Here is a 25027-nt window from a genome sequence, read left to right as displayed (position 1 = left end):
TTCTCAAACTTGGGTCCTCAGGTGTTATTGGACTTCAACTCCCATAATCCCCAGCCTCAGTGGCCTTAGGTTGGGGATTATGGGAGTTGAAGTCCAATAACACCTGAGGACCCAAGTTTGAGAATCACTGATGTAGGCAAAGGAGATCCCTTCCACCCCATGGCTTCTTATTCCTACAGCCAAACCTTCACAAGAGCTCCCCTCTCACCTTGCTAGGAATGCACTCCTCTTGTGAGCTTGCTCGTTCAACAGCTTTGAGAAAGGGAAAGAAAGGCAGCACCTTTTAAGCAACCCCTCCCCACCCCACCCCCGCTTCAGATAAGCTCCGCCCAGCAAACAGAATTAGAATTGGTCTACAATCAGCCAGTCCAGGCCCTCTGCTGGAGCTCTGAACTGCTCCAAATCCTGTTTCCTCTTTCATGGATTCTTCCCCACATGGGGATTTCCACAGGGTGTTCCTGAGAAAGCGAAACGCTGCCTTTTCTGAGAAATCAACCAGGAGTAGAACAAAAGAACATACGAAGCTGCCTTTACCGAGTCTGATCATTGGTCCATCTAGCAGCTTACACAGACTGGCAGCGGCTTCTCCAAGGTTGCAGGCAGGAGTCTCTCAGCCCTATCTTGGAGATGCCAGGGAAGGAACCTTCTGGGACCTTTTGCACGCAAGCAGGCAGGTGCTCTTCCCACAGCAGCCCCATCCCCTAAGGGCAATATCTTACAGTGCTCACATGCCTCCCATTCAAATTCAAGCCAGGGCAGTCCCTGCTTAGCAAAGGGGACAATTCATGCTTGCTACCAGCAGATCAGCTCTCCCATAACAGGCCACCTCAGACAACACTGCCTGTCTAGCCAGCCAAATCAGCTGAGTAAGAGCAGGTGCATGCATGCCTCCTCCCTACTTTCTCCCCCCAGAGACCTCCCCACCCTCACCCAAGCCCTGCTCCTCCCCACAGGAGCAGCAGCCCTTCCTTGCTGCCACCACCACCATGGTCACTCGTTCTCCTCAGGACGCCGACAAGCCTGGGCTCCTCCCTTACCTGCCTTCCTGCCTCCCTCCACCAATGGTCTCAGTAGTCCCAAACAGGAGCAGTGGTTGACGGGGCCCTTCCTTGCTGCCAATAGGCACTGCCATGGCTGCTCATTCAACTCAGGCTGCTGACAGGCTCAGGCCCATCCCTCGCCCTTCCTTCTTTCTCTCTTCCCCTCCCTTCTTTTTCTCACTTTCTCTCTCCTCCACTCGCTCTTCCCCTCCGACTTTCTTCCCCTCCCTTTTTCCCCCTCTCTCTCCCTTCCTGAGTTAACAGATCTTGTTCATCTAGAATCCTCATCTAATTCGCACAGTGGCAGCCTCCTCCCTCCCTCATGACCCCTCTCTTTTCAGACCCCTGCCCGCTATCCTTATATATAGAGCTTCCTCTCCTCTACGATCAAGAACATCTTTCGGCCAGTAACAGTTGTATTCCAACTGACCTTAACCATCACAGGCTCCTCCTCCCTATCTGCATATGGAATCCCCACTGCCCAATCACCATGGTGCCACAGGCTCCTCCTCCCTATCTGCATATGGAATCCCAACTGCCCAGTCACCATGGTGCTTCTGCTTTCACAGGATCCTCCTCCTTATCTGCATATGGAATCTCCACTGCTCAATAACCGCAATGCTTCTGCTTACAAACTCTCACGAGAGCTGCCACACACAGGATTAGCCACGGGTACGCCTTAGAGAATTATATATTAACCTGGTTTTCAGGGTTTTAATTGTTCTGATAGTTTAATTGTTTTAAAGATGTTTTTAATTGGTGTGCATATTTATATTTCTGTTTTAATTGTTATTGGTTTTAATGGTTTCTATTTTTAATTGTAAACCACCCTGAGCCATTTCGGAAGGGCGGTATAAAAATCGAATAAATAAATAAATAAATAAACTAGACTAGACTAGACTAGCTGACCTGGTGCAGAGCATCTGTGCCCATCTGTGGGCTTCCCAGAGGCATCTGTTGGGCCACTGTGGGAAACAGGAAGCTGGACTGGATAGGCCTTGGGCCTGATCCAACTGGGCTGTTCTTAGGTTGACTGTGTTTGGTTAGGGTGCAAGTGAAATAATGTAATATATAAACTCTATGTAGATCATTAATAATGCATTTTTAAAGCTTCAATAAAACAGAAAAGTGAGCAGGTTTTTGTTTTAAATTTTCACATTATCTTCTTTTATCCTGCCCTTTCATCGCTGTCATTCCAACAGTCTTCTCTCACAACAGAGAACAGAACAGAACTTTATTACGGTCATAGACCAATATGTCACAATAGAGAAAATGTATTTTCCCGTCCTTGCAACGAGGCTGTCAGTGATGTTGCATTGCCCCCTGATGTCCAAGGAGGAAAAAGCTGTCTCTTCTTCCTTCCCTGATTCCAGACTAGAACATGTTCATCTTGCTGAGGCACTGCTCTTATGCAGTGAGTGAACAGAACTGGGCACTGCATCTCTGAGCATGTAGAAGAACTATAACCATGGTTACCAACCATTCACACCACAGGCTAGGGGTGTCGCTAAGCTCCTAATAGGTCCCTGGCCCATGGTACCTTGTAGCAGGTACTTGTTTTCTTTACAAATTTCCCTTCCCTTTGCAATCACATCCGTGTGGATTTTGTTGGTTTTGCTTTAATTTTTACTGTGCAGTAGGATCTCACCCTTCAATTTTTCCAGCAGGTTTCCCATTCTACATTTTTGTAAACACACACACACACACACACACACACACTGGGGCAAGTCAACAGAACGTTTTTCTGTTAGGTGTTACCCACCTCCTCCTCCTCCAGGACCATCACCACTGCCTCCTCCTTTGCACCAAGGCTGGGTTGCTGCTGAGCATGAGGACCCCACCCTCTTCATTGAGGTCAGCCCAGAGCACGTCCCCTTGTCACCACTGCCTCCTGCTTTGTCCAAACAAGGTTGGGAGATGACCGGGGATGAGCAGGAGGGCAAGAGGTTTGCAGGCACCTTGGCAAATGTTTGAGGATGTGGCCCTTCTGCCAGCTCTAGCAACTCTGGTCCCACATGCCGTGTTCCTTTACATTTATTTGTGTATATATTTTAAAATAGTAAAGAGAAAGTATGCGGAAAATGACAGCGTTCAGTCAGAGGTCATCTCCCCTTTGATGCGGTTCAAAGTGGCTCCTCCTTCTCTGCAGCATTGTCACCTGTTGTTCTCTCATCCATTGACCCTAGTAGCTGAGTTGCTAGTGAACATTTGCTAGGGGGCAGGACCACCTGCCCCCCTCCATTGAGCCCAGCGTTTGGGTTGCCGTCCCTTCTGCCATGCTCAGCCGCCAGGTTGCAACTGAGCATGAGCAATGTGCAATCTCCGTCCCCTCCACATTGTCTCCTGCTTCTTCCAGATAAGGTCAAAGATATGTAGCAGGTTCAAGAGGGTAGGCTCTCTTGTTTAACTGGGGCATGTGCCAGTCCTGGGGATGCTATAGTTGATAGACCTTAAACAAGGCTGTTTTTTAAAGTCCTCATGAGGTGAACCTTTTGCTTCTGCTCCCCTGGATCCTCAAGACAATTTCCTCACAATGCACTTTTATGAAATAACTAGCTGGCCCAGGTGCAGAGCATCTGCGCCTCTAGTTCTCCCTCATTCTCTCCCCACCTTCCCTCTCCCCCCTTTTTTCTCTCTGGCCCTGCCTGGCCAGTTGCTTTTTCCAGCCGGCCACTTTCTTTCACCCTGCCGCCACTGCTGCTTTCTCTCCCCACCCGCCCGTTCGCTGCCCAGTCCGTTGGCCTTATGTTCCCCACCGCTGTTACTTTCCTCTTCCCCTCCCATCACTCGCGAACTCTCACGAGAGCTGCCATGCATAGGATTAGCAACGGGTACGTCTAAGAGAATTATATAGATAGAAGATACCTGTAGATAGTAATGATAATTGTCTTGACTCATCCTGATGTAAGCCTTCATCTCAGGTCCTTCAAATCCTCAGAGAACTTTCTTACAATATTTTATCAAATAATCATTAATAATGATTGTTCTCTGGAGTTCCCCTCAAGTAAACATTTTGCCTGAGGCCCTCTTAATCCTCAGTGTTTTAACAATAAGTAATTATTGAATAATTGTTATGAACATGTTATCATCTTGTATCCTCCCGAGGTGAACTTTCTACCACAGATTCCCCCTGAATCCTCAAGTAAAGTAGTGTGCCATCAAATTGGTGTCAACTCTTAGCGACCACAGAGCCCTATGGTTGTCTTTGGTAGAATACAGGAGAGTTTTACCACTGCCATCTCCCGTGCAGCATGAGATGATGTCTTTCAGCATCTTCCTATATCGCTGCTGCCCGATATAGATGTTTCCCATAGTCTAGGAAACATACCAGCGGGAATTCGAACCAGCAGCCTTTGGCTCACTAGTCAAGTCATTTCCTGGCTACACCATTAGGTGGCTTTGAATCCTCAAATAATTACACCTTTATTTACTTATATAGAAATTCATATGTTGTTTTATGATCTCCAACTCCCAACAGAGAGAGAGTGAGTCTGTGAGTGAATGGACAGGGGATGCTGAATTCTCAATTTGGCAAAATCCACATTGCTGTGTAAAGAGGGAGAAAGCTAGTATGATTTACATATGTTACTAGGTATTTTGTTTTTGTAAAGCCTGGCAAAACTGAGAATTCAGAACTGCCTTCAGCCAGTGATCTATGATTTGTGCAGCCTGCTAACATAAGCATGTGGCCAAAACAACACCCCTTTCAGAAAGGTGTGTGGATTTTGTTATACAGATCACGGAGATTTCTGCTAAATAGCACTTTAAATACAGAAACAATTGATTCAATGCTTTCCTTTAGCCCTTGGAGTCTAAAGTCCTCACTTGAAAATTTCATCCAGATGTTATGCTTCCACAGCCCATCCATCTCAGCCTTCCTAAGTTGTAAACCTTGCAGACCCTCAAAGCAGCGCTCAATTTCAAGAATAAGAAGTTCCTGCTACTCAAACCTGGGTCAAACTACTACATATTAATAGCAGACTTTTTGCTAAGGTAACATTCCTCTTACCAAATTGTGAGATGAATTGGTACGGTTATTCACTGGTAAGAGAGCTCTGAATTATGTTATTCACATTTTCCAAGATCCAGTAGTGGCAGAACCTTAATAAAGTTGCCAACTGACTGACATAGCTTGTTCTGTGTTCCTTGTGGGAACTAACCCTGTCTACATTTCTTCTCCAAGGGTCACACCTTCTCCTTCACTTCTCTTGTGCTGAGCATTCATTCCCCTAGCAAGATTTCTGTAGGTGGAGGAGGAGTATCACAGATTGCCTCTAATGAGAATACTTGCCATAAGTGATTAGAGTGTTGGACTAGGCCCGGGAAGACCTGAGTTCAAATCCCCATTCAGCCATGAAACTCACTGGGTGACTCTGGGCCAGTCATGTATTTCTCAGCCTAACCTACCTCACAGGATTGTTGTGAGGATAACTACAAGCATGTACACTACACAGGGCTCCTTGGAGGAAAAGCAGGATATATAAGTAAGTAAATAACTGCAGTATATGTAAAACTCCATTTTAGGAATATATTAACATATTCAATAAGATATTGTATAAACCATAATTAAAGTTATGTAAGAATGCAAGAGACACACTCCTGTGAAAATTCTAGTTTACTTCTATTGCTTTTAGTACAGCATATATAGAACATAAGGACAAAGCATAAGACATCAAAACAGATTCGATGGCACATCCTAGCCCCCTGCCTTGCCCTCCCTGGGGCTTCCAGTATGCATTTTGTACACACAGGGTCACTGGATAGGGTGGGCAGACACCCCCCCCCCTTCTCCCAGGCCTCTTGTAGGAATCACCGACTCACTTTAATCCTTCACCAGCCTCGTCCCTCCAGCCTCTCGCTTCCAAAGCTCAAAACCCAGAGGGTGAGAAACGGAGCCACAGGAAAGCCTCCAGGAAGCTGCTTGAATGTTCATGGCCCCAGGGTCCCTCCAAAGAGGCAAAGAAAGACTGTGCTTTCGAGTGGAACTCCTGGCGACATAACCATGTGGTTTTCTTGGTAGAATTCAGGAGTGGTTTGCCATTGCCTCCTCCCATGCAGTGTGAGATGATGCCACTAAAGTGAGCATCTGCCTCCAGCACTGTTCCCTATATCGCTGCTGCCCAATATAGCGGGCTACAAATGTATATTTACTAGGCACTGTCTGGAAGCACACCAGTGGGGATCCGAATTAACAGCCTCTTGCTCCCTAGGCAAGTTGCTACCCTGCTGCGCCACTTTAAGGGTCCCTCCAAAAAGCACAGCCAAAAAAACCCTGGCCTTCCTCTTCCACAACAGCACAGGAGTTGCCTCTAGTTGCCTTCTAGCTTGAAGAACTTAAGAACAGCCTTACGGCATCAGAGCATCCAGTATCCTGTTGCCCACAGTGGTTCAAGGGATGGCTCTGGGTGGAGGCGTCCATAGGAGTGACCCTATAATACACTTGACTGAACATTTTCAGTCATCTCCTCACTTGCTGCAGCTGGTGGGTGGACAGCTTGCTTGCTTGATTCCTTCCCAGGTGCACTGATTGGATGCCAGCAGTCACTACTTCCTCTCCTCCTCAGCGTGCTGGGCTGTGCAAGCGCTTTCTGCTGCTGCTGGAAGTGCAGCAGCTGGAAGCGGAGCTGGTGTGCAGGGCTGGCCATGTATACAACATGATTGGCAGAGAGCCCCCAAACTCCAAGGAAGAGATGTGGCGAACGACACCCCCGACAGCACACGTAAACATTGCCAAGCAGCACTGCCCAATGTACTCAAAGGATTAAAGCAGTCTAAAGCCTAAGAGCAATCTGCCATTATGCAATAATCGAGAGTATACCTTTAATAAAAGAGGATGGTTCTCCCATGTGGAAGATTCTGTGATGGGGTGTGAGAGAAGCTGCATCTGTAGTATTACAGCCAGCTAGCTAAAGGACTTACCATCTCTGAGTATTTAAAAGGTCTTTCCTGTGCATGGATTCTTTGCTTTTAATTAAGTTTTCCCATCTCAGTCAAGTTCTTTGCATAGTCTGCATTTCAATGGTTTCTCCCCATGCAGATTCTTCGATGGGAAACAAGGCATGAGCTCTGGCGGAAGCGACTGCCGCACTGATACAGTTACTTGAGTTTGGAAGGAACTCTTAAGGAGTCAAGAGTCGCACCAGGGGAGACAGCAAACTTGATTTCTTTCTAAAGACAACAGCAAGCCAGAAAACAAACAAACAAACAAAGCAACAAGAAAACGGGAAAGGACATGTGAGCTTGTTGGGGCTTGGCTTTCTTAGGGTTTTATTTCTGGCTGGCTAGGGGTGTGTTTTCAACAAGTCAGTTTCAGTTGTGCCTAGAGAGACAGTGGGTGGGGATTAACTGCAGGTGAGTCACACAGCTGGTGGGAGAGGCCACATTCCTGAGTTCTTCAGTTTGGAAGGAGCTCTTGAGTAGAGAGTCACACCAAGAGAACTTTGCTAACAGGGCGTGGCAAACAGATACAGGTGAAACTCGGAAAATTAGAATATCGTGCAAAAGTCCATTAATTTCAGTAATGCAAATTAAAAGGTGAAACTGATATATGAGACAGACGCATTACTTGCAAAGCGAGATAAGTCAAGCCTTAATTTGTTATAATTGTGATGATCATGGCGTACAGCTCATGAAAACCCCAAATCCACAATCTCAGAAAATTAGAATATTACATGGAACCAATAAGACAGGGATTGAAGAATAGAACAATATCGGACCTCTGAAAAGTATACAGTGTACTGTGCTTGATTGGCCAGCAAACTTGCCTGACCTGGCCCCATAGAGAATCTATGGGGCATTGCCAAGAGAAGGATGAGAGACATGAGACCAAACAATGCAGAATTGCTGAAGGCCGCTAATGAAGCATCCTGGTCTTCCATAATACCTCATCAGTGCCACAGGCTGATAGCATCCATGCCACGCCGCATTGAGGCAGTAATTGCTGCAAAAGGGGCCCAAACCAAGTACTGAATACATATGCATGCTTATACTTTTCAGAGGTCCGATATTGTTCTATTCTTCAATCCTTGTCTTCTTGGTTCCATGTAATATTCTAATTTTCTGAGATTGTGGATTTGGGGTTTTCATGAGCTGTACGCCATGATCATCACAATTATAACAAATTAAGGCTTGACTTATCTCGCTTTGCATGTAATTTTCCGAGTTTCACCTGTATTGTGGGAATTTGGTGGGGAACTATGCGGGGAGGCACACAAGCAGTCCCGCTTTAGCAAAGAGGAGACATGCACAGATAAATGAACAACACATCGTGACTGAATATATTAAAAAAGGAATACTTATATTGTACATTGTTTGGTCCCTAAAACGCATGGTTGGATTACTTATATTATCTCCACCTCAAACAAACTGAGAATGAAAATGCTTTACTGAGAATGAGAATGCACTATTACATCATGATGAGAAGTTTTCTCCCTATTGGATTCTACTGGTATTGAACTCCATCAGTTGACTATCAGGACTACAAGAACTGTTTACACCCAAGTGCCTAAAGAACTGTTTACACCCAAGTGCCTAATTGAACTATACATCTGTTTGCGAATTTTGGATTATATTTTTATGCACTTTGTTATATCAAGTGGGGATGTTACTTTAGCTCTGACATGTCAAATATATAAAAGAATTGGGGGTGATTAGTTTATGTCTTGAGCATTCCTCTTTTAATATATTCGGTCACGGTGTGTTATTCATTTATCTGTGCAGAGGAGACATGCAGCATGAGAAGGTGAGCAGTACTCCACTTTTCGTAATTTTCTTGGACAACAGAGCTTAAAACGCTTAATTAGCTGACAACTGCACCCAAGATGTAGCCTTCAGGTGAACAAGCTTTCTATATTCTAAATAGCCAATCAAATCAGTTATGAAGGTAGATTGCCAGCAGGGGAGGGGGTGCTTCCCAGTGTATTGCACCAAGTGTTACAAGTATCATTATCTGCCTGAGATGCAGATGTTGTGGGTGTGCTCTTGGTGTACAGAGCTCCTGGCTCTCAGGGAACAAGTTAGTTTCCTCAAAGCCAAGGTGGCTGACCTGGAGAAGCTCAGCAAGGCAGAGGTGTGTGGATGAGACCCTCAGGGATGTGATAGAGGCCACCCCACTCCCAGGCTGACAGCACTTCTGCTGTCATGGAGAATGAACGTCTCCGGTAAGGAGGACATCAGTCTGAGGAAGAAGGAAATGCTCCCTTAGAAGGGACTCCTCCTTTGGGTGATGCACCCATATCCTCTGGCACAAAGGATACTCCTCTGGGGAATGGGGGCCTACTAGTAGTGGGTAATTCAATCGTTAGGGCATAGAGAGATGGGTTTGTGCCCCATGTGTAGACTGCATGGTGACTTGCCTGCCTAGTGTGAAGGTTGCAGACATCACGCTGTATCTAGATAGGCTGTTGGGCAGTGCTGGGGAGGAGTCAGCTGTCATGGTGCACGTCGGCACCAACAATGTTAGGAAATGCAGTTGGGAGGTCCTGGAAGCCAAATCTAGGCTGCTAAGAGCCCCATGGTAGCGTTCTCTGAAGTGCTACCTGTTTAACATGCAGGGCCAGCAAGGCAGGCAGAGCTGAGGTATCTCAATGGGTGGATGAGATGGTAGTGCTGGGGGTGGGTTTTAGATTTGTTAGGCACTGGGATACATTCTGGGGTGTGAGAAACCAGTACAAAAGGGACAGGCTCGACTTGAACTAAGAAGGGACCAGACTGCTGGAGCTTAAAATAAAAAAGGTCACAGAGCAGCTTTTAAAATGAAGCCTGCGGGATCTCCGACTGGGTGGTATCAGTTTCGGTAAGCAAAATCCTCTATGGTGCGAGTGTGCAAACGTTTTGGATAAACCAGAATGGGACAGAGTAGAACCAATAGTAGAATAGAGGGAAAAACATGACAGCTGGTCAAAAAGGTCAAGTGATGGTGAGGGAGACAGCACACACCAATGCCAGGTAGGGGACTTGGCATATAGGTGTCTATATACCAATGTCAAAAGTCTCAGAACCAAGATGGATGAACTGGAGTGTTTGGTTACTAATGAAAACATAGATATACTGGGCATAACAGAAACCTGGTAGAACAGTGAGAACCAGTGGGACACTGTTATTCTTGGATACAAACTCTACAGAAAGGGCAGGGAGGATTGGGGGTGTAGTAGTACTGCATGTTAAAGAAGGGATAGAATCCAACAAACTAGAAAACCTAGGACGACCAGAGTCCTCCACAGAATCATTATGGGTGATGAGGAATGAAAGGATGTGTGTTACTAGGGACGTGCTATTGCCCTTTGGATCAAAATGCTCAGAGTGACTGGAGTTGGAGAAGCAAATCAGAGAGGCAACAAATAGGGATGTGCATGAACTGGTTCAGCAGTCCTTTCTCAGACATGGCCAAGGCATATAAAATTATGCATGGAGTAGAGAGTGGACAGAGAAAAGTTTTCCCCCCTCTCTCACAACACTAACTAGGGATCATCCCATAAAACTGAAGGTTGGGAAATCTAAAAACAAAAGGAAGTACTTTTTCACACAGCACACACAGAATTCTCTGGCACAGGATGTGGTGATGGCCACTACCTTGGATGGCTTTAAAAGGGGCTTATTTATTATTTATTTATTTTATATAACACATTTTTATACCACTCAAAACGCAGGTTCTCTGGGCGGTTTACAAGAGAATAAAAACAACCAATAAAAAGATTTAAACATTTCAACAATTATAATTAGATAAATTCATGGAGGACAGGTCTATCAATGGCTACTACAGGCCAACCTCAAAGGCAAGATGCCTCTAAATACCAGTTGCAGGGGAGCAACAGCAAGAGAGCATGCTCTCACTTCTTGCCTGTGGGCTTCCCAGAGGCATCTAGAGGGCCACTGTGTGAAACAGGATGCTGGACTACATAGGGCTTGGGCCTAATGCAGCAGGGCCATTCTTATGTACTCCCTTGTGTGGATTCTTTGATAAGAAGCAAGGTTTGAGCTCTGTTGGAAGTTCTTTCCACACACTTAGCATTGATATGGTTTCTCTCCAGTGTGGATTCTTTGATGCAAAGAAAGGCTTGAGCTGTGCCTGAAGCATGTTCCGCATTCTGAGCATTGGTATGGTTTCTCTCCTGTGTGGATTCTTAGATGTCGCATAAGGGTTGAGTTCCGGCTAAAGCAATTCCCACAAATTACACATTGATATGGTTTCTCCCCCGAGTGGATTCTTTGATGTGAATTAAGGTTTGCGCTCTGCGTGAAGCTCTTTCCACACAGTGAGCATCGGTATGGTTTCTCCCCTGTGTGGATTCTTTGATGCGAATTAAGGTTTGAGCGGCCTCTGAAGCTCTTTCCACACACTGAACATTCATATGGCCTCTCCCCTGTGTGGATTTTTTGATGGGAAGTAAAGTGTGAGCGGTCTCTGAAGCTCTTTCCACACACTGAGCATTCATATGGTTTCTCTCCTGTGTGGATTCTTTGATGGGAAGTGAGGGTTGAGCGGCCTCTGAAGCTCTTTCCACACACTGAGCATTCATATGGTTTCTCCCCTGTGTGGATTCTTTGATGGGAAGTAAGATTTGTGCGGTCTCTGAAGCTCTTTCCACACACTAAGCATTCATATGGTTTCTCCTCTCTATCGACTCTTTGATAGCAAGCAAGGTCACAGGGAAGTTTCTGTCTGAAGCTCTTACCACTCTCTGAACTCCGATATGCCTTCTCTCCTGCAGCAATAAAGAGGGCCTCCCAAGCAGGGAAAAATGGAGCATCATATGAGAACAAGCCAGTTCACTGTTGTCTAAATAAAATCACAAATGTCTTTATGGGGAAGGAAATCCTGCAACATAGTAAAAAGTCTCTGGCCCTATGGCAGGGTGAGGGATGTCGTAAAATTGATGTTCTGCAACATGCCTTAATAGAGTTATCCCAGGGGGAGGCAAGGGGAACACTGGGATCCCTTTGTATGAAAGAAAGCCTCCTTCCATCAGACCCGCCTGGAGGAATATTGTGTCTAATCAAGCTGTCGAGTCAGTGTCGACTCCCGGTGACCACAGAGCCCTGTGTTGGGTTTTTTTGGCAGAATACAGGAGGGGTTTACCATTGCCATCTCCCGTGCAGTATGAGATGATGCCTTTCAGCATCTTCCTAGATCGCTGCTGCCTGATGTAGGTGTTTTCCATAGCCTGGGAAACACACCAACAGGGATTCAAACCGGCAACCTCTTGCTCGCTAGGCAACTTACTTGCCCGCTGTGCCCTTAGGTGGCTTTGTGTCCAATGACAGAGGGCTATATATAGGCTGCCAGCTTGTCAACCAGGCAGACCTAGGCGATTGCCAACAGCACTGATTCTTGGGGTATGGTGATGTGCATAAAAAGTGCCAGAATAAAGCACTGCCAATTATTCTGTGTCTCTCTTCTATTGCACCCCTGGAGAATTGCCTAGTGGTGCAAGACTGTAACATGTAATACTCTACCCTGCTTCTCAAATGGCCTGCTCATTCTGCACCCCAAAATGCACAGTCTCCTTGGTTCATTGTACATCAGCCCCCAATTAACTGTACCTCTCCCCTGCTATCTGAGCAAAGAGGCGCCTTTTTAAAGTGGTGATTCTCTTTATTGAGCAGGGGGAGAGCAACTGGCCATATCCATCCCCAGCACAGAGGAGAGGTGGTCTTGTGATAGCAAGCATGACTTGTTCCCTTAGCTAAGCAGGGTCTGCCTTGGTTTCATATGAATGGGAGACTAGAAGTGTGAGCACTGTAAGATATTCCCCTTAGGGGATGGAGCCGCTCTGGGGAAGGGCATCTAGGTTCCCAGTTCCCCCCCTGGCATCTCCAAGAGACTCCTGCCTGCAACCTTGGAGAAGCCACTGCCAGTCTATGTAGACAATACTGAGCTAGATGGACCAATGGCCTGACTCAGTATATGGCAGCTTCCTATGTTCCACAGCATCCTCCAGTGGCTGTTGCTTGTGTCTATCTTATGTTTCTTTTTTTGATTGTGAGCCCCTTTGGGGACAGGCAGCTGTTTTCTTTCTTTCTATGTAAACAGCTTTGGGAATTTTTGTTGAAAAGCAGTATATAAATGTATTCGTATTCATAAATGTATTTGTGATCAATTAACAGCTAGTCTCGTAAGCTGCACTTCTGCCCTTGACTATGAATTGCCTGCCTCAGCATTCATTTCCAAAAAAGAAATGGTCTCAGGCTGGATTTCCAAACTAACAGCAGCATCTTTTCATCTCTGAAGTGTTAGACTTCTGCCCCCGTAATAGACTGGGAGCTCTCTGCCACCATATCTCCCACCAGTATGGGCTAGTCATTTGCTGGTCATCCATATGGGCTAGTAATTCAACCCAGTGAATGGGCAGCCTGCATGGATCAAGTTAAAGCCAGGGCTCTGCACTTCTTGGCTGGTGGCATTTCTTGGCCAAAGTCAAATTTCAGCTATGGCACCAAAAACCCTAGGGCTGGCCGTGGTTGGATGCAAGGAAGCAGGGCTCAGGAAATCCACCAGTCTACTTGTCTGTGATGAGTGGAAAATGATGCCTAGTGAGCAAACAAAATCTTGACGAGTAATGTGCCAACATAACTTGATGAGTAAAAATGTTTTGTCTGGCTGGTGAACAGAGCCTACATTTCTTGAACCCTGCGAGGAAGCATTAGTAATGACTATTTATTTATTTCTCCTATGTAAACCACTTTGGGAACTTTGTTGAAAAGCAGTATATAAGTATTTATAGTAGTAGTACTCCAGCAACAGGTCTGCAGCCTTTCAGATTTCTAAGGGAAAACCCATCCGAAGAATGGGCAGAGGTCTTCCTTAATGTTGGAACTAAGTGCAGACATCAAAGTGGGGGGAAAGCAGAAATCATTGGAGGGCTAGATTGTCCACTACTGTGCCAAGACCAAGGAGGCAAAGCAGGGACAGGTCTAACTGTTCAAAGATTAAGATATCACAGAACTACTTGACTTATTTTATTTTGAATTTCTCATGTGCAGCATTGTGCATCTATGAAAGATGGAAGAGCCACCAAGGACCTGAATGACGACAATAGCAGCAAAGGGAAGGAGGAGCCTGTTACCAGCTGAGCTTATTCTGCTCGCTCCCACAAGCCTCCCTGGTTGCAACTGCATCTCCAGGCTTAGAGATTGCACTTTTGCTATGCTCAGGAGCTGCACCGCAATGTAAGCTCCCAGTCTATGTTATACATGGGGACAAGTTGCTTAGTTGGCAGTGGACTGGTTGGCCCTAGATTTGGCTGCAAGCCCCACAAACTGGAAAGAGGATTAGCTTCACACACTCTGAGGGGTGCCCAGCTAAGCAGACTCCCAGGACTAGCTACTGCAAGTGTCTGGCATCTAAGACCATTTCAGCCTTGGAATGAAATCTAAACTTCCCTCTTCCTATCCCAGAGAGAGACAATACCTAGCCATCAGGCCAGGGAGAAAAGACAGATAAGACAAGTTTCTTATGTGCAGCCTCCATTACAATAGGGATGAGTAAGTGATGTAACTTTGAAAGTGTGCCTGTCAAAAATGTTGATAGAATTATTGGGAGAGTCAGTCCCAGTACAGGAAATTCTTTAAATGCACCTGCACACTCCGACTGTCCTCACAATCAGCCTTGAATGCCATACGCGATTCACACACATTCCTACCAGGAAGGACTAATACACAATTCATCCCCCCCCCACAATAAAAAGTTGTCTGGGTTCACCTATTCAGAGCAGGACAAAAGAAATATGCCCTCAAGGCACATTTTGGGAGATAAGTATCCCTAACTCCATGACCCAGAGTGCTTCCTTGTGTATTTACACCTGGGGCTCCCTTTGAGAAAGATCTCAGTGCCTCTCAATTGAAACCCCAGCAGACTGCAACAAGAAACTCCAGCAGACCACATTGGTGTTTCTCTTCAGTACAGGTGATATAGACTCTTGCCAGGCTTCTTTAGGGGGGCTGAACGTATTCCTTTCTCTTATTTCTGAAATCTTGCCCCTCTATCTTAAAGTACCTCTCTAGCCCGCCTAGGAACTTTCACATAATTTGGAACTTTAAGCTAAATGTGCCTTACAATAGTCTGTTTCTTAGCATATTTGTAGTGCCTTTAAACTAGGGCCACATAGTAATTTAGTCTGATTTTATTTTTAATAAACTGCTTTTTGATTTAATGAAAACCTCTCTCCCAAGCCGATTTTCTTGAGTTCATACGCTTGTACAAATCAAGGCTAATTGGAACTGTCTCCCCTTTCGAGCTAAATTCCCCACATTCGCCCGAACTAGGGGGTGCAGGCCAATCACCCTCAAGGCAGTTTCATTAACAAGCCTTACCCAAAGAGGCCAGATGCCCGCAGACTTCCTCCGTGACTTCTCTGTGCAGACCCCTTTGGTCCGGATCCAGCAAAGCCCACTCCTCCTCCGTGAAATTCACCGCCAACTCCTCCAAGGTCACTGGGCTCTGAAAGAAAAATGTAACATTTTGTCCTTTGAGGCAATGCAAGAATCCAAGAAGACAGAAAAGGTGAAGCAGCTGGAGGTCCTCTAACAAAGCCCAGTGGCCTTCCAAGAGGGCAGCTTTGACATCTAAGCCAGTGGTTCCCAACCAGGGTTCCTCCAGATGTTGCTGAACTACAACTCCCATCACCCCCAGCCACAACGAATTGTAGTTGGGAGTGATGGGAGTTGTAGTTCAGCAACATCTGGAGGAACCCTGGAGGAACCACTGGTCTAAACCAAGGAAGGGGGGCAGATTCTTCCAGGCCTAGGGAGATGCTCCTGGCCACCAGAGGCCACCAGGCTGTGTGCCTTCCCGTTCTCCTGCAGCATCTCTCCCTTACCTGGTCCAGTTGTACAGAGGCCATCTCCGCTCTTCCACAAAGAGCCAGTATAATTTCCCCACCTGTGAAGGAGACCAAAAAAGACAAAACAGATCTTGCACACTGCCCGGCCTCACTCAAGGGGCGTGTACAAACATTTATTGGTTTTTCTTTATATTTAAAAGCCTTAGGATGTATGTAGCAAATCCCGTGGTATGTGGCACATCTCGCAAGAGTTCTGACAACACTTGGAGAGAGAGAGAGAGAGAGAGAGAGAGAGCATGGAGGCAGCAGCTGAGGAGCAGATAGAAGGGCAGCTGCTGCCAAGGAGGGGCAGGAAGGCCGAAAAAAGAGCAGCGGCATCGCTCACTCACTCAGATCCAACCGGTGGCCTCTGACGCCTTGCCAAGTCTCTGGTACGGATGGCTCTCGGTACTCTCTCCCGCTCTGGCTTGGACATCCTCCTCGTGAGGAGACTCCGCAGGCGTCAAGAGGCCAGCGGTTGGAGCTGAGGGAGTGAGTGGAGATTGGGTGACCTGAGAGAGTGGGGGAGTGGAGGAGAGGGGGTGGCTACGAGTGGGGTGACTGAAAGTGGTAGTGGGGAGGAGTGGGGTGGCTGAGAGTGGTGGAGGGGAGGAAACGGGGCGGCCGACACTGAGCCACAAAGCAGGGCTTGTGGCGGGACTTTGAGGAGAGCAATAAAGTCCTAGCGCGCAGGTGTTCTGCTCAGGGCCAGCTAGTTTTATTTATTATTCGCACTGCTTGACCCTACCTTCCAGTCAAACACTTTCGAGGTGGCTAACACCACCGTATTTTAAGAATATGAGAACCATATAAATATTTACAAAGAACACAAGAGAATAGTACACACACACATTCAGTGAGCCACCACACAAGAAAATAAAACCAAGCGCCAGCAGTCTTGTGCAAAGATGCAAATACTTAGAGTAGCACGCCCACTCTCCTTACAGTGGCTGACATTCTCTGCAGGGTAACACGGACACTTCAGCACTGCCCTGCCCCTGAGTGTCATAGGTCCATAGGAAGCTGCCATATACTGAGTCAGACCATCGGTCCATCTCGCTCAGTATTAAAACAGTGCCTGGAGTGTTGCCAAACAGCCCTGTTCTGCTGTTTCGTGCCTGAAGGCACAGTCCCTTTCTGGTGCTGAGATGAAGAAACACACACAGACAGGAAACAAATGGTGTTTTAATCAAAGACAGACTAAGACAGACGAAGCTTATGTCCCTCGAAACTCACACAACCAGGTATTAGATGGGAGGGGACGTGGAGCATGGTGAGGGTCATGGCACCTGTGTGCTGGTCCACTATGAGAGCCAGCTCAACTTAGGCCCTCCAGCTGTTTTTGAACTACAACTCCCACAATTCCCAGCCACAGTGGCCAATAGCCAGGGATTATGGGAATTGTAGGCCAACATCTGCAGGAGGGCCGAAGTTGAGCAGACCTGCTTTAAACAAACAACATAATACAGTTTTCTCAGTAGATAATGAGCAAAGCAGCAGGTGATTAATGAGAGACATCTCAGTGCTTATAGTCTCTCATAGCAGTTCCGATAACCAAGCAAAGTTCTGCTAACTTTGCTAACTGAGCAAAGAGGCACCTTTTCAAAGTGGCAATTCTCTTTATTAAGCAAGGGGAGAGCAACTGGCCCTATCCAGCCCCAGCACACCATTCCTCCAGTAGCTGTTGCTGGTGTCTACCCTTATGATTCTTTTTTAAATTGTGAGCCCTTTGGGGACAGGGAGCTAATTAAATTAAATTAATATCTATAAAACTGCTTTGAGAACTTTTGTTGAAAAGCTGTATATAAATATTTGCCATGTTTGTGACGGGCAGCTAAGGAGCAGAGCTTGTTCAAATTGACCCATGGATGAACTTCTGAGACAGACACTAAAATTTTCCACTCCTCGGGATACAATGGTCTCCCGGCTGAAAACTGTCCCTGTCAGTAGATGTGACTTAAAAACGCACAATCACTGTTGCATGGAGAAATGTGCACTGGATATCAGAAGGTTTTTTTAGAGCCATGCAGTCATAGGAGGTGCTGCACCATCCCGTTACTTCCAGTCTAGGTAGTAGTAGCAGTTGTCCCAAAGTGTGGGTGTGCTACTTTAAGTACCTCCACTTAGGAGTCTAGTCTACACCATTTCAGGCTAAGAACTACTCCTATTTCAACACAGAACATGTCAACCAATGAGAACAAAAGGGTCTTCAGCTCCTGCCCCAAAGCAGTCAGGTTGGGTGCTTGACGGAACTTCCGAGTGTAGGAAATTCCAAAGGTGAGAAACCATAGCCAAAAAGGCCCTGCTCACAAGGTGGAAAATCCAAGGAGAGCCTCCAAAGAAGATATAAGAGCCTCTGGTGGTGCAGTGGTAAAACTGCCGCCCTGTAACCAGAAGGTTACAAGTTCGATCCTGACTAGGGGCTCAAGGTTGACTCAGCCTTCCATCCTTCCGAGGTCGGTAAAATGAGTACCCAGAATGTTGGGGGCAATATGCTAAATCATTGTAAACCGCTTAGAGAGCTTCCAGCTATAGAGCGGTATATAAATGTAAGTGCTATTGCTATTGCTATATTAAAGGTCAGAACGACTCCTATGAGGTATTTGGTATTTCTAGCCATGGCCTTTCTGGCTGGGGTGATGGGAGTTGTAGTCCAACATCTGGGGACCCATGGTTAACAAACGCTGCTTTAGACTTTAAAGGTCCAACGACAGATTCTGAAGGGGCAACTGTAAACGCCCTGAGCCGCTTGAGACCTGAAAACCTCAGAAGTGGCTTTCGCTGCCCTGGTATCTCCTCACTCATGAACATCCCTTGGAGAGGCTTGCTTCACATTCCTCCATTTAAGATGTTTCAATCTGAGAGGTTTTGGAGCAGACCTTCTCCCCCCGGCCCCAGCCTTTGGAATGTCCTTCCTGGAGAGAGACAGTGTCCTTTCCTAAACATCATCTGTCCCAAGGTGAAAATATTTGAGTTTGCCAAGACATTCATTGCTCCCCATTTATCCTGTTAACTCTGTATCAAATTTTACTGTGTCATCTTTACACTGGGAGAGCTTCACTGTGAGCAGGCGAGGGTGGGGGGTGGGCACCAAGCAAAGTAATAAAATACATGTGCATTTTAAAATACACACACAGACATATGCAGATATGCACACATTTAAAGTTGTTTGAAGATAATCCCTTCCCATGCCAAATCTTGGGCCCAATTCAAAGTGCTAGAGAGGATATATAAAGCCTTGAAGTACTGAAGTAAACTCATTTTTAAACTATAAAATTTAAGGAGAGAAGGCTGGAGATAAGCTTTTACCATCATAGAATTTCAAAGGAAATGTAAAACCAGTCCAGGATTTCAGGAGGGAGGGAGACAGAATTAAAATATGTCCCCCACTCATTCTTACCTAGAGAGCTGGTCCCTCTGTCACAACCCTGCATGATCCACCTGGTGTCTGACAGAGTCATCTCTGCCTCAGAGAAATCACTGTCTACTTTTGATGGCTTCTGCTTCTGAAAGATCAGAGAGGGAATAGGAAAAAGGGATTAGAAAATGGTTCACATCAAAGACTGTTTTATCCCATATAAACACACCTAGACATTAAGATCTTCCTTGGGGATATTGCTCTATGTTTCCTTGCTGCTTAAAGTACCCAAGGACAGGGTCTTCTCAGCAGTGACTCCCAAGATGCTGGAACTCCAGTCCCAGAGAACTCCATCTCTCTTGGCTTTCAGTCTGCTGTGTTTCAGTTGGCTGCAGCTGCTGTGTTTTTATTTGTCTTGATGGATTTCTACCCATTTTATAGCTATTTTAATATATTTTGCTAGCTACTCTCTGGGTTTGTAACCAGAAGCTGAGATACAGAAGCATTCCACATAATCAAAGAGTCAATTTTTTTAAAAAGAGAGAACAAATGAAATGTTTTTCCTTGAAAGTTGGGCTACAGGGGTGGGGGGAGAAGGTCTAGGACAGCCATGGTCACATTTTCAGCCCCTGAGAGCTATCAGAATGAAATAGGCACTCTCACCTGTTGCTCTTCCTGCTTCTTGACCTGTGCCTGGCTCAAGATGAAACCTTCTGCCAGGGCCACTGCCTGGGAACTGGTCTCTGCTCCACATTCTCTAATCCAGCTCTCCATCTCTGGGGGCAGGATGCTCAAGAACTGCTCCAGGATCACCAGGTCCAGGATCTGAGCTTTTGTGTGTCTCTCTGGCTTCAGCCACTGATGGCAAAGGCTGTAGAGTTGGCTGCAAACCTCTCGGGGCCCCTCAACCTCCTGGTAGCAGAACCACCTGAAGCGCTGGCGCTGGACATCTGAGCCGGTGGTGTCCTCTCCCAGGAATATCTGTTGTATGTTTCCCCAGAGTTCCCCAGTACTACCAACTTCGTGGCCTCTTACTGCTCCGGGGTCAGCTGAGCCTTCCTCTTCCATCTTTGATCTGTACTCCAATGCAGCTTCCGGGAATACCGAAAGGTCTCCTTGCTCTCCAGTCAATTTCTCTCTTTAAGGGAGGAATCTCCAAGCAGGTGGGACTATCAAGTCCTGAGTAGTCAACAACTTTCTTTCCCTGCAGAATCGTGTTCTGCAATGCAACTGGAAGGAATTTTAGAAGTAAAAATTAGGCTTGAGCCTGAAATGTTTCAGAGGCCATTATAAAGGTCTCTGAAACGTTTTGGCTCTGGGGGGGTTTCGGCACACATGCAATCGCTACTTCCAGCCACTTCCAACCAATGAGGGCAATGGGGCAGCAGGGAGGAATGCTGCCGCCCCGAGAGGCTTGAAAATAACGGGGTGCTGGTGGGGGAAATGCGGTGGGAGGGGTGAGTGCACCCTCCCCCACCCTTAAAGAACCACCCCTGCCGGTGCCAAAGCACTTTCGAGCTCATCCCTAATAAAAATGGATTATTCTAGCTACTAGAGGCTTGTCCCTTTAAGAAGAATCAGGTGAATGGCAAGATTTACGGATTGTTATTAACAATCCTTCATCTGGGCAGGTCTCCACACAACACTCCGACCACTGATCTGGAGAGATGTGGGGCTGAAAATTTCTGGAAATCTTCCCCAGTTAATTTTTCCATGGAGCATTTTCTATCTCTAAAAGGAGGTGATTCATAAAATATATTAGTAACAATGAATGGATGCCAGCGTGGTGAAGTGGTTAGAGTGCTGGACTAGGACCAGGGAGACCCAAGTTCAAATCCCCATTCAGCCATGAAACTAGCTGGGTGACTCTGGGCCAGTCACTTCTCTCTCAGCCTAGCCTACTTCACAGGGTTGTTGTGAAAGAGAAACTTAAGTATGTAGTACACTGCTCTGGGCTCCTGGGAGGAAGAGCGGGATATAAATGTAATAATAATAATAATAATAATAACAATAGGATGCCAGCTTGGCAATTTCAAGGTTGCAGTAAAATTTTTCAGATGATTATCTCTAGGAAATGTGTGAGAGGGCATTTTTATTTGGGGGAAAAAGTGTAACAAGGTTAGTTTCTCTCTTTTTTAGTAAAGGTACAGGTCAGATAACACTTTAAGTTGCATCACAATCTATTTAGAGCATCAGGAAAATGTGGACAGCAAATTCTCTAACATTTATAAAACTTGTATCCTCCCAAAAGATAAAAATATCCAGATAAACCCACATCTCTGGTGGTCTGTCCCCCACAACTCCCTCCCTGCTTCTTCTCACAAGGGCTAGATCTACTCTATGTTTCTGGGTTCACTCTATGATAGCAACCTGTCTGCCCAACTAGGAGAACAACTGCAGTAGGGAAAGGATGCTCTGAGCATTTTGAATCATTCCACCCATAGTTTCAAAGCATAGCAAGCGACCTCAGATATGCAATTGAGGGTGTGCACCTTCTAAGTTACATGGGTCTGAGTAAGCCTGTTAACCCTCCACTGGCTGCTTTGGGTGTCCCCACCTGAGCACTCAAGAGATCTCCCTTAACACTTTTCTGCCTGACAGGGGTGGCTTCTGGGAAGGTGAGGGGGAAGGCACTCCCTTAGAACAAGTAGTCCCCCCCCCACACACACACCTGGCCCATCCATTTGTGTTTCAGAAATCTAACATGTGGGAGACATCCCAGAAGTGCACTTTGTCCCTTCTGCCCCCGCCCCCATTCCTAGGACTTCCACTGCTGCCTGGAAGCCCCTGCTGCATTCTACATGCCCCTTGCGCTGACAGGTGGGGAAATCAGGGCCACCTTTTCCCAAAGGATGGGCGCTGTGCCGGAAGTGAGGAGGGCCCCAAGCACCATCCCTTTCTTTTGTAAATGCCTCCCTCTGAGCCTAGCCTCCCTGTTTGACTTCTTGGGCTGAGTCTTCTGCCCAGGAAGGAAGCAAAGCCTCCACCCGCCTCTGGCCCTTCTCCTGTTTCTTTTTGAATCTGAGAGGCCACATTGCTCAAGTCCTGCATTTCTCTCTTTTTAGGGCTCGCCTCCCTCCACAGCTCTGCAGAACTAAAGTTCTGGTGGAGGGGAAAGAAGCACCTCCCCAGAATACTCCTGCTTGTAACCTTGGAGAAGCCGCTGCCTGTCTGTGCAGACAATAATGGACCGAGGGTCTGACTCAGTATAAGGCAGCTTCCCATGTTCCTAATGCAAAAACAGGGCAAAGGAACAAAGAGATCGCTCCGTTTCTCTCCCCTCCCCTCTCTCTGCAGCAGCCTCCTTCCTTGGACTCGTCTCTTTCCAGCTTCCCCTCCCGCACTCCACGTGCGCTTTCTTTGGCTCACCGGGTCAACGAAGAAGGCTAATAAGGGGACAAGCGGGAAACTCAAGGGCTCCTTTCCGGTCGAGGGCTGGAGAGAACTCTTCAATGCGCGGTAGCGCCCGCCCCCCCCAAACCAGGCTCTCTAGGAGTCTCCACTCTCTCCCATTAACCCTCCACTTGCTTGCCTCAGGCCTCTGGGTTCCTGCAAAAAGCAAGAGGGGTAATGCAGGCCTCCTGGAGGCGGGTCCGGGCAGAGCCCCCAGGCTAGGACTTGCTTGGCTTTCACTTCATAATTGCATGACCAGCAAGGAGAACACGGGGTGGTGGTGGTGGTGGTGGTAGGTAGAGTCATCAGAAGAGGTAGAGTCATCAGAAGAAGGCAGGTAGGGTGTCCCCCCGCCCAGGGCAGGAAAGCTAGCCCTGAAACTTCCTTGTGAAGAAAACTGCCTCTTAAGAACACAAGAACAGCCCTGCTGGATCAGGCCCATGCTTGCCCATCCAGTAGGGTTGCCAGCATTTCATTGCCAGAATGAGGGACACAAGTTTGTGGGGGCTGGCTGGGAGTGTACGCAGTGGTAATCAAGAGCCTGAGTATCACTGACGCATATCATATTATTATTATTATTATTATTATTACTACTACTACTACTACTACTACTACTACTACTACTACTTTTATACCGCCCTTCCAAAAGGCTCAGGGCAGTTTACATTAAAACACCATTAAAATCAATTAATAATTAAAACAAAAAATTATAAAACATAAAACAATGATTAACAATTAAAAACATCATAAAACAACAATTAAACAATCAGAACAATTTAAAAACAAGTTTTAAAAAGCTGAGAAAGCCTGGCTGAAGAGATGTGTTTTCTGAAAATTGCCAGAGATGGGGAGGATTGTATCTCAGCAGGGAGTGCATTCCACAATCTCAGGGCAGCAGCCGAGAAGGCACGTCTCTGTGTAGCCACCAAACGAGTTGGTGGCAACTGGCGACGGGCCTCCTCAAGTGACTTCAGCGGCCGGTGGGGCTCATAGCGAAGAAGACGCTCTCTTAAATTCTATGAATATTAAGCTCTGTTGCAAAAGCTCTTGCTTTTGCATATAATTGAACTATATGCTATTGAATAAATGAGGGACAAATGCTGTCCCTATTCCTGAAATGAGGGACATCCTGCGTAATGAGGGACAGTTGGCAACCCTACACATCCAGTCGAGCATCCTGTTTCACACAGTGGCTCATGGGATGCCTCTGAGAACTGAAGCCCACAGGCAAGAGGGGAGGGCATGTCCTCTCTTTTGCAGCTTCAGTGCTGTTGGACTATTTTCTCTTTCTTCTGCATAAAGATCACCTCTCTTAAAGGTCTTTGTAACCATTCTATTATTATAATACAGATATTCTCTCTCGTTATATTTTATTTATTTATTTATTATTTATTGATTTGATTTCAATACCACCCTTCCAAAAATGGCTCAGGGCAGTTTACACACAGGGAAATAATAAATAAAAATAAGATGGATCCTTGTCCGCAAAGGGCTCACAATCTAAAAAAAACCCAAGACATACACCAGCAACAGTCACTGGAGGTACTGTGCTGGGGGTGGATAGGGCCAGTTACTCTCCCCCTGCTAAATAAAGAGAATCACCACGTTAAAAGGTGCCTCTTTGCCAAGTTAGCAGGGGCTTATATAGGTTAAAGAAATAAGGGGTTATAGAAATAAGACCTGTTTCATTTCTGTGATCAATTATTATATTACTCTTTCAACAGCTATATAGGTTTCAAGTTCCCTCCCTGGCTTCTCCAAGATAGGGCTCAGACAGATTCCTGCCTGCAACCTTGGAGAAGCCGCTGCCAGTCTGTGAAGACAATACTGAGCAAGATAGACCAATGGTCTGACTCAGTATATGGCAGCTTCCTATGTTCCTATGTACTGACCAGCTATTGCTTCTGTAGTTCTTTATTTGTCCTCTAACCAGGGTGCTTGGCTTTAGCTAGTGCACCTGGTTTAGGGTGAAAAAGAAGACTGAAGGGACTATGATCAAACAAATAAATGTTTTGGCCTTAGCTATCTGTATATTTGATTCTCCTAAACGTACCTGTCACTAATTCCATCTGTGGCAGCTCATGAGAGCAGCTGCCTGGGGGATAGCCACGGGGATGGGAAACAATGGCGGCGGGCCAGTTTGGCCTGGCCGCCAGTTGGCCAGAGTAGGCAGAGGTGGGCCAGCCTGGCCCTGGCCCGGCCGCCAGCCAGAGGAGGAGGCGGCAGCGGCGGGCCGGCCTGGCCCTGGCCCGCCGTCAGCCAGCCAGAGGAGGCGGGGCCAGGCCGGGCCAGCATGGCCCGGTCGCTGGCCAGGAGGAGGTAGCGGGCTGGCTTGGCCCAGCCGCTGGGAGGAGGAGGTGGTGGGGGAGGGGGGGAGGGGGGATGGCCGGCCAGCCAGAAAGCCAGGCATGCTGGTG

The 25027-nt window shown here is 46.7% G+C and overlaps 1 protein-coding gene and 1 pseudogene across 1 annotated transcript; both read right to left on the bottom strand.

Moving 5' to 3' along the window:
• Nucleotides 1-10616: 10616 nt before the first annotated feature.
• Nucleotides 10617-25027, bottom strand: part of LOC128341676 (zinc finger protein 271-like) — a 39957-nt pseudogene continuing 25546 nt past the window's right edge.
• LOC128341654 (zinc finger protein 483-like) lies at nt 11765-22571 on the bottom strand. The gene is made up of 5 exons (XM_053288047.1): nt 19881-22571; nt 19260-19365; nt 15857-15918; nt 15351-15477; nt 11765-13568 (listed from the first exon to the last, which is right to left on the bottom strand). Exons 1-5 carry the CDS (start codon nt 20283-20285, stop codon nt 13456-13458), a joined length of 813 nt encoding a protein of 270 aa, XP_053144022.1. The 5' UTR covers nt 20286-22571; the 3' UTR covers nt 11765-13455.

Source organism: Hemicordylus capensis, chromosome 2 (genome assembly GCF_027244095.1).
Source record: "Hemicordylus capensis ecotype Gifberg chromosome 2, rHemCap1.1.pri, whole genome shotgun sequence".
NCBI lineage: Eukaryota > Metazoa > Chordata > Lepidosauria > Squamata > Cordylidae > Hemicordylus > Hemicordylus capensis.
Note: the sequence above shows the minus strand (reverse complement) of the source record. Positions and strands in the feature narration are given on the sequence as shown.

Bases quoted from the DNA above. Each gene is read 5' to 3' on its own strand.
- LOC128341654 (XM_053288047.1), bottom strand. From the start codon at position 20,285: ATGGAAGAGGAAGGCTCAGCTGACCCCGGAGCAGTAAGAGGCCACGAA. The intron at 19,366-19,880 runs GTGAGAGTGCCT...CTGATCTTTCAG, and splicing joins AGAAGCAGGAAGAGCAACAG to AAGCAGAAGCCATCAAAAGT. The intron at 15,478-15,856 runs GTAAGGGAGAGA...TTTTTCTTTCAG, and splicing joins CCTCTGTACAACTGGACCAG to AGCCCAGTGACCTTGGAGGA.